Genomic DNA, 8,187 nt, shown 5'->3' with positions numbered 1-8,187 from the left:
GTGCGTGCGTGCTTCGAGGCATTCTCACATTATTCCTGTAAAAGTGCCTGAGTTCTCACTCTTGGCCAATAGGAAATTCTCCCAGCTTGAGCTTTGAGGCCTATGCCAATAGTTAAAATAGAGTCCCATGTTAATTTGAAGTTCTGTATTATTATAATACTATTGAAGGCTGTGACAATGATGTGCCAATCGTAGTAATGGGCACCCATGGTGGACAGTGTTGGCTGGAGCTTTCCGACTAAATCAAGCCTGGAAGCAGGAGTGGCATCCACTTCCGAAATGGCTTGCCTCTGGAAACTCTTATGTACGAACAGTGCTCAGGCTGTTCGTTCATAGGGTCGCTATGAGTCGTCTACGACTCGACGGCATTAAACAACAACAACAGCACAACTCTCTGGCCTAGTAGTTTCGTTTTTAGAAATCTTATAAAATATAATCAGTGTTTTGTTTATGTGATATGTGACATCTGAAAGAATGATAATTGTATCACTATAGTAACTAAAGATTGTAAGGTATAGCATCAAGAAACTTTATTTTAAAAAATTAATGACACATCTGCACCTTGCAGCTATTAAGAAGAATGAAATGGTTCTGTATCACCAAGTAGAGAATAATCTTCAGGATCTATTGTTAAGTGTACAGCAGTTACATAACAGCATATATAGAAAGAATTGACTTCTGTAAGAAACAAAACTCATAATTTGAACATGCAAGAATACACATATTAAATTTTAGAGAATAAAAAAAGACGCAGATGGATGGAGACCATTCTTTTCCTATTGGTTCTAGTTGGAGAGATCTGTGTTTTAGCTCATGTTTCATTATTTTTTAATATTTCTGCAATAAAACTAATTTCATGTGTTATATAATGAGTAAATTATCACTAATCTACTCTTTCGGCTTTTATATGTTTTGTTAGGATTGGCCCAAAAGAAGATTTTTTCCACTGTTTGAAATGTAACTTATGCCTAGCTATGAATCTACAAGGAAAACACAAGGTATAAAGTTTGTATCATTTGTTAAAGATTACCATGTTTTTGAACACCAGTTTGATTCTTAATAAAGTTTGGAAGCAGGCTAATTTTCATATATTACCAGGGAACTATGTCATCTTTTTAAAAAGTTGTAATATGAAGTAAATGCTCTAAAACCCTACGAGTAGATAATCATATATTAAAATGGGTGAAAAGAAAGGCAGTATATTATAATGTCACAGTATTGCCAAAGAAAGGGAGGACACAAGCACACAAGAAATACAGTCAACAAAGGTAAACACTGTTATATACACATACATACACATCCTGAAATGTCAACAGTAATAAACATTAATCTACAAGTGGATAGTGTAGGCAGACAGGCAAGACAAATAGGTTTGAACAGGTGACAGGAACAATACCTATAACCGTTCATAGATTTGGCAAATGATATTTTGACATTGATGTTAAATACCTGCTGTAAATATATCCATGTATACAAAAGAGTCAGCATAGGGAAAAGTCACATAAATGTCTTAATCCTAACCAAATAAATGCCCCAAGGGAGTGATTTGCTGATCCTCAGGCCTCAGAACCTTCAGAAGGATGGATTGAAAGTGATTGTAAAGATGGGCTCAGGTGTGTCAGAGATGAGGACGACGGCACAGGATCGAGCAGGTTCAGATCCATTGTTCATAGGGTCACTGTGAATTGTAGTTGACTAAGGGCACCTAACAAGCATGATGCTTAGGGAAGTCTGATGCCTTAATGGTAAGGAGTTGCATTTCTAATCTGAAGGAACACAGCTTGAATCTACCCTCTACTCTAAAGAAAGAAGAACAGTCTCCTCTTAAGCCATTTACTGCTTTTGAAAACCTCTCTGGAGGATCAACTGTGAGTTGGCTCCTACTTGATGGCAGTGACTTGTTTTGAGCATAATACTTGCAGCTTCTAAGTTGGTGTAGGTATTCTTATCATTGAATATTAAGTTAATAAAATACTGAACATTGTAGCTGGTTAGTATACTCTGAGAAGACTTAAACTTTTTTTTTTCATTACCTTTTGTAATGAAGACATTTTAAATAAGGATATATTGTATCATGATCCTGGGTCCTTTTTCATTCTTTTACATAGGTTAAAAAAAAAATAAAGAAAATATCAAATACACTGATTCTGTCTACTCTTTTTTAAAATTCTATGTACTTGTAAACATTTAGAGAATGGAGAGACCAGTGGAGGTTAGAGTAGTCAAGAGTGATGTGAAAATACTTGCTAATGGGAAGTATTGTAAGTTATAGTAGTGTATATGGGTATTGAGAGGGAGGCATAGAAAGAAACTGATTGGAAAGAGATATATTTGAATGTAGGTTCAATAGGGGATAAAGAGTTTTTAAAGAAATACAGAAATAAGTAATTATGATGGAAATTAATAGGAGTACTGAACATAAAGATTATGGTAGCAGAATGTTATGGTTGAAAAATGAGCTGAGTAAAGATGACAAAGTTCTGACTTAAAGTACTTGATTAATAAATGGTGAATTTGTTGTAGTTAAAAGATAGAATTTAAAGACTTGCAAAATATCCTAATGGAAATAACCATGTGTCAGAAGCTTTTTAGAGTTTACATTTCTAGGCATTCTATGGTTCCATAGACTCTGTGTACATAAAACCAACTCATTGTGTGTTTACCACAACTTTGTGTCTCATCAGCTAGAAGATGCCTTTGATTTTCAGATACATTGTGATTCTAGAGATGTTGAGATAGATGTATGTGGAAAATGTCCCTTAAAAAGAGTTTTGTTTTATGAGAAACAGTGTATTCGAATTTTGTAGATACACTAGTATAATTAAAAAATAGTTTGTTTTATATATTAGTAAGGGGAAGAAGTAGTAAATTGTCCAAGATACTAAGGATTACTATGTGACACAGCTGAAGTTACAAGCCAGATTTTTATTTAAAATTTTAAAAAATATGTGATGTGATATTCAACAGTCTTTTAACATTTTCTGTTTTAAAGTGTAATTCTTATTGAAAATAATGGAATATATAGAGAACAAGAAAACCGTAATCTTGAGGAAGAATATTTTGTTGTGCATTACAATCTAGGTTTTAAATTTTAACTACTTTGAAAGATTATTCTTTTTGTCTTTTAAGGGAGCTCTGGCGGCTTAGTGTTAAGGAGTTGTGTTACCAATACAAAGGTACATAGATCTAGTTCACCCATTGCTCTGAGTTCACCAGTTGCTTTGCAGGAGAAAGATGGGCATTTTCTTCCCCAGTGAATTGCTGCCTTTGCATTGGCACCCAACTCCTTATAGACTGTGCTGACAGAGATCTGTATTATAAGTTATAAATTTTAATGTTGAAAGTTAACTATTATTTTAAATTGATAACAGTATTTGTTTTCCACCAAGTTGGAACCTACTCAGAGTTGATGCCCCAGCGGGTTTTTAGAGACAGTAAATTGCATGGAAAGAGAATGCCCATCTTTCTCCTGAGGAACTCCTGGTGGACTTGAACTCCCTTCCTTTGCGTTGGTAGCACAGCTCCTTACCAGAACTCCTAAATTGATGTTGTTGTTAAGTGCTGTTGAGGCGAGTACAACTCAACTACCCTATTAACAAAAGATCTAAACCCTTTTCTGTCCTGTGCCATCATTTGCTTTTATTAATTGTCTTGTTATATCAGATGTGTTCACACCATTCAGCTTTTGATAATGTGAATTTCTCTTTTAAACAGTGTATTGAAAATGTCTCCCGACAGAATTGTCCAATATGTCTGGAGGTAGGCTTAAAATACAACTTGTTGGCTTTTACATTGAAAAAAAAATCACATTTTGAATTTAAAATATTTGGAAATTTATTTAGTTTTCATATGAGCTCTGGCATTTATTTCCTTAACAGGATATTCATACATCTCGTGTTGTAGCTCATGTCCTGCCATGTGGACATCTTTTACATAGGTAATGTACCTTTGGTTTTTTCTCTTTAGTGATGTTCGAAAATGGTGGAGATAGTTTTTGTATTAATAAAATAATGTTTGTTTGTTTCTGTTTGTTTTTTTTTTTTTTCAGAACATGTTATGAAGAAATGTTGAAAGAGTGAGTGTTGAGATTTTAAAAATATCATTTTAAGGGGTTTTTTTGTTAGCTGGGAGCTGGGCAATCAGTCATTCCTACTACCTTTATGGTGTTGGGTATGACATATTGAGATGGTTGGAGGGTCTAGGGATAGTGTTAACTGAGTAGAGCATCTTAGGGAGTATAATTATACCTTTATCTTCATGTTTCTGTTATGCTTATTTCATTCTTTAATTTAAGACAAATGCCTCTGAATTTTTGGCAGTGCTTATCAGTGACTATCAGTCTCTGCTGGAGGCAGTCATAGGTAACACACAGTTTGAATCATGTCCTATCTTGCACTATCCTCATGATCTCTGATAGGTGTCACTGTGATAATCCGTCCTGACTAAAATGATTTTGGAAGAGGATGTTAAAATGATACAGTTAAGTAATAGGAGACTATTAATTGTCAGTTGGTCCTGCAAATTGATAAGAAATTTCAGTTTGTACAAGAACTAGATAAGAGACTTTTTCATCTCCTTCAGAATTTTTAGAAAGGAAAATTATCTGAGTAATTTTTAGGGAATACAGTCTCTTTATTTTGCATAAATGTGTTAAGATGTTGAAGTTACTTTGCTAAGAAATAGCTTTTTTAAATTATATATATAAAACTATATTCTACAGAGAATGTAGATTAATTCTTCTCCATAATGGAGAACTAAGGAAAAAGAAGTCGTTTTAAAATACAGTACAAGAGCCAAGATTTCATTTAAGACCTTATATTGTCCAGCTGTCCAGATTCCTAATAGTCTGTCTTGAAGTATAGAGTAAGCTTTGTCTTAGATAGTCTCTCTGCCAGTCAGTTTGTATCTCTTTGTATCCTTGAGTTGATATTCTCACCAGTTAATGTTAAAAGATAACCATTCAATCTCTTTTAGAGGCTACCGATGTCCATTATGTATGCACTCAGCTTTAGACATGACTAGGTACTGGAGACAGCTGGATGATGAAGTAGCACAGACTCCTATGCCATCAGAATATCAGAATATGACTGTGGATGTAAGTAGACGACTGCTTAGAAGTTTTCAGGTTCTTTGTCAATATTCTTTTTTATTTTTTCCCTTGGCTCAAATTTTGTATAACAACTACTTACTGCTTTGACATGGATCCCAGTGTGGTGAGAAGTAATGTTTCATTTACTTCATGCTGGTACCATACAGAAACTCCAGATAGAAATTCCCAATACCTATGGTTTTCCTCAACACTAGATGGCAGACACAACCTTCTCCTGAATTCTTTATACATTACTTGCCAGCAGAATCAGTATTATACTGGTGGTCAGTCATTGATCTGATGTTTAATTTTAATTGTTTTGCTTTTTAAAGAAAAAAAATTACTTCAGGAGAATTTTTTTTAAATGTTGCATTTTGGTTTTAAATATTTATTGCTCTTCTCATTATATCTTAGATTTTCCTTGCTTAGATCTTTTTTAGCCTGAAACCCAAAGAGCCCTGGTGAGAAATGGTTAATAAACACTTGGGTGCAAAAGGAAAGACTCATGTTTTGCACTCCCAAACTGCTGTGTGGGAGAAAAACCCTGTAAACTGCTCCCAACTTAGGCCTCCCTGTGGGGATCTCACAGTGTCAGTGTCTGCTTGATGGCATGCAGCAGCCCTTAATCTAAAGTATGGGAAGTATTTCTGTGTCTCTTTTTTCCACTAGTTAAGAGATTCTGTAAATAGACTGTTGTCTGTTTTCAGCATAACACTGAGTTATGAATCACAATTTGAAAGCTAGCTAGCTTTCTAATACTTTTTTTAACATAAGAATTTTATGAATACCTCAGTATAAAGAAAATATTTTTGTTCACAGTACGTACATTATTAAACCAAGTGTTGTTAGGTGCTGTGTTAATTGACTCATAGTGACCCCATGTGAACTGCCCCACAGAGTTTCCTAGGCAGTTGTGCTTATGGCGGCAGATAACTAGGTCTTTCTGTGTGTAGCTGCTAGATGAGTTTGAACCATCAACCATTACATTAGCTGCCAGGTGTTTTAATAGTTGTACTATCAGAACTCCTTAAGATCTACGTACTAAAGACAGATTATTCATTCTGGAGCATTTTTATAACAATGTGTATAATTCCTATGGATAAGAGTTATAGCACCTTTATATTTACCATAAATTTCCTTTAAAATTGACTCCAAGTACATAGAATTGTCCAAACATCACAATTCGGTTATAAAATATTTTCATCACCTCTTGTATTTACAAATTTGTATTTACATCCCCATTTCTCCGATATCCCCTACTCTGTTGTTAATGCTGTCAGCACTGACTCATAGTGGCCTAGTGTGCCATAACATGAAAGAAACCGAGTACCCAAAACCCAGAAACCTAGTACCCATTCAGTTTCTGTCTGCAAATCAGATTTTAAGAGATTCCCCCCAAAAATTAAAAGCTGAAGCAAATACAGAAGTTTTACTTGCTATTGTTTATGATAGCCAAGCATTGAGGACTCTCTTCATAGGGTCGCTATGTCACCTGTGACTCGATGGCACTTAACAACAACAACATTGTTTATGATTGTCCTGGAGAGAGTGAAGCCAGGCTACTTCTTGGAGGCAAGGATTCTGAAGCTTCATCCGACATGCTTTGGACATGTTGCAAGAAGGGACCAGTCCTTGGAGAGGGCCGTCATGCTTGGGAGGGTGTAAGGACAGCAAAGGAGAGGAAGAACCTGGATGAGATGGATTGATTCAGTGACTGGGGTAATGGGGGTAGGTATGTCAGAGACAGTTAAGATTGGCACAGGATAGAGCAGGTTTAGGGCTGTTGTACATTGGGTCGCTATGAGTCACAGGCAACTCGATGGCATATAAAAGCAAAAATGTTGCAGCTTTTCTTAATTTAGTCCTTTTCTTAATAATGTACTGGGTTTTTTTTTTTTTTTAAGTTAATACTCTCTAAGTTTCAGGATTTCAGTACTAAAAGTTTCATTTCCAAATGCATCTTATTTTGCTTTGGGGTCTCTTTATTCAGTTTTAGAAACTCATATTGTTTTGGACTTTAATTCATTCCTAAATCATAGGAGATTGGTAATTTATATATTAAATCCAAAGAATAAGCAAAAATGTTATAACCATATTGTGATCTCAGTTTTAAGAACTCATTTTCATTTCTAAGTTATTCCAATTATCCCTGCAATACATTTCTTTCTAGTATTATTTATACTATTTAAAAATTTATTTTTTTTTAAAATCACCTTTGTTGAAGTTTGCCTGGAAAATTTCATGTTCTAAGTTCAAAGCTACTTTAGTCACTTCTTAAAAATTTCAGTGGGTAAATCTAAAAAGGTATTTCTACTGATAGAAATATTTAGGCTTACATTTATATTTCTACTTCTTTAATAGGACTTTAAGGGCTTCATTTGAGCAGACAATGTCATCTTGTAGATGGAAGATTTAATATTCTTAATCTTTGTTCATCTCTTTTTCAGATTCTTTGTAATGATTGCAATGGGCGATCCACAGTCCAGTTCCATATATTAGGCATGAAATGTAACATTTGTGAATCCTACAATACTGCTCAAGCTGGAGGACGTAGAATTTCACTAGATCAGCAATGACATAACTGTCCTGCACTACACTGGAAAAATCGGAATTTTCTGATAGAGAAAAAGGCTTCCCTTTATATTTTGTTGTCATAATTTGTCACAGTCTGTGCATTAGAATTGATGTGTTTTGTACTAGTGTCACAGCATAAAATTGTAAGTACTTAAGGATTCAGGGTCTCTTTATGGAATTATCATGGCTCTGTATTGCATGAAAGCCGCTGTGCTTGTGTTTTGATTGGAAATCTCTTTTAATTGTTATTCAGAAGCCAATGATGTTTACCATTGAAATTCATGTTCATAAAAATATGTTGTACTTTTGTGTTGAACTTTGCTTTACATCGCGTTATGAACACAGAGTTTGTTTTTAGTTCTTGACTGAATTGCACTTAATTCTCAGTATTTTCTTTTAAGGGCTGTGCTATAATGAGAATAGGTTCTACTTTGCTGTTAAGATCAAATTATATATGGTTTAGAATTTTCTGAAACAGTCCTGTAAATGTGATTTTTAATGTAATAACTGCTAATAAAATTATA

General features: G+C 34.4%; 1 protein-coding gene across 4 annotated transcripts in view; it reads left to right on the top strand.

Moving 5' to 3' along the window:
• The window catches only part of RCHY1 (ring finger and CHY zinc finger domain containing 1, E3 ubiquitin protein ligase), a 28,564-nt gene extending 20,618 nt beyond the window's left edge, over positions 1-7,946 (top strand). For 2 of the 4 annotated variants that reach the window (XM_006898456.1, XM_006898454.1), the window contains 5 exons: positions 920-998; positions 3,715-3,759; positions 3,879-3,937; positions 4,975-5,095; positions 7,537-7,665. In XM_006898456.1, coding sequence (XP_006898518.1) covers positions 920-998; positions 3,715-3,759; positions 3,879-3,937; positions 4,975-5,095; positions 7,537-7,665 — 433 coding nt within the window. Of the gene's footprint in view, positions 1-919; positions 999-3,714; positions 3,760-3,878; positions 3,938-4,048; positions 4,076-4,974; positions 5,096-7,536 lie in introns of all 4 variants that reach the window. The other 2 variants (XM_006898453.1, XM_006898455.1) reach the window with 2 other exon arrangements.
• Positions 7,947-8,187: the final 241 nt, after the last annotated feature.

The sequence above is a fragment of the Elephantulus edwardii genome, unplaced genomic scaffold (genome assembly GCF_000299155.1).
Source record: "Elephantulus edwardii isolate Elephantulus edwardi_28Jun2011 unplaced genomic scaffold, EleEdw1.0 scaffold00230, whole genome shotgun sequence".
NCBI classification, from domain to species: Eukaryota; Metazoa; Chordata; class Mammalia; order Macroscelidea; family Macroscelididae; genus Elephantulus; species Elephantulus edwardii.
This window is presented reverse-complemented; position numbering and strand designations above follow the sequence as displayed.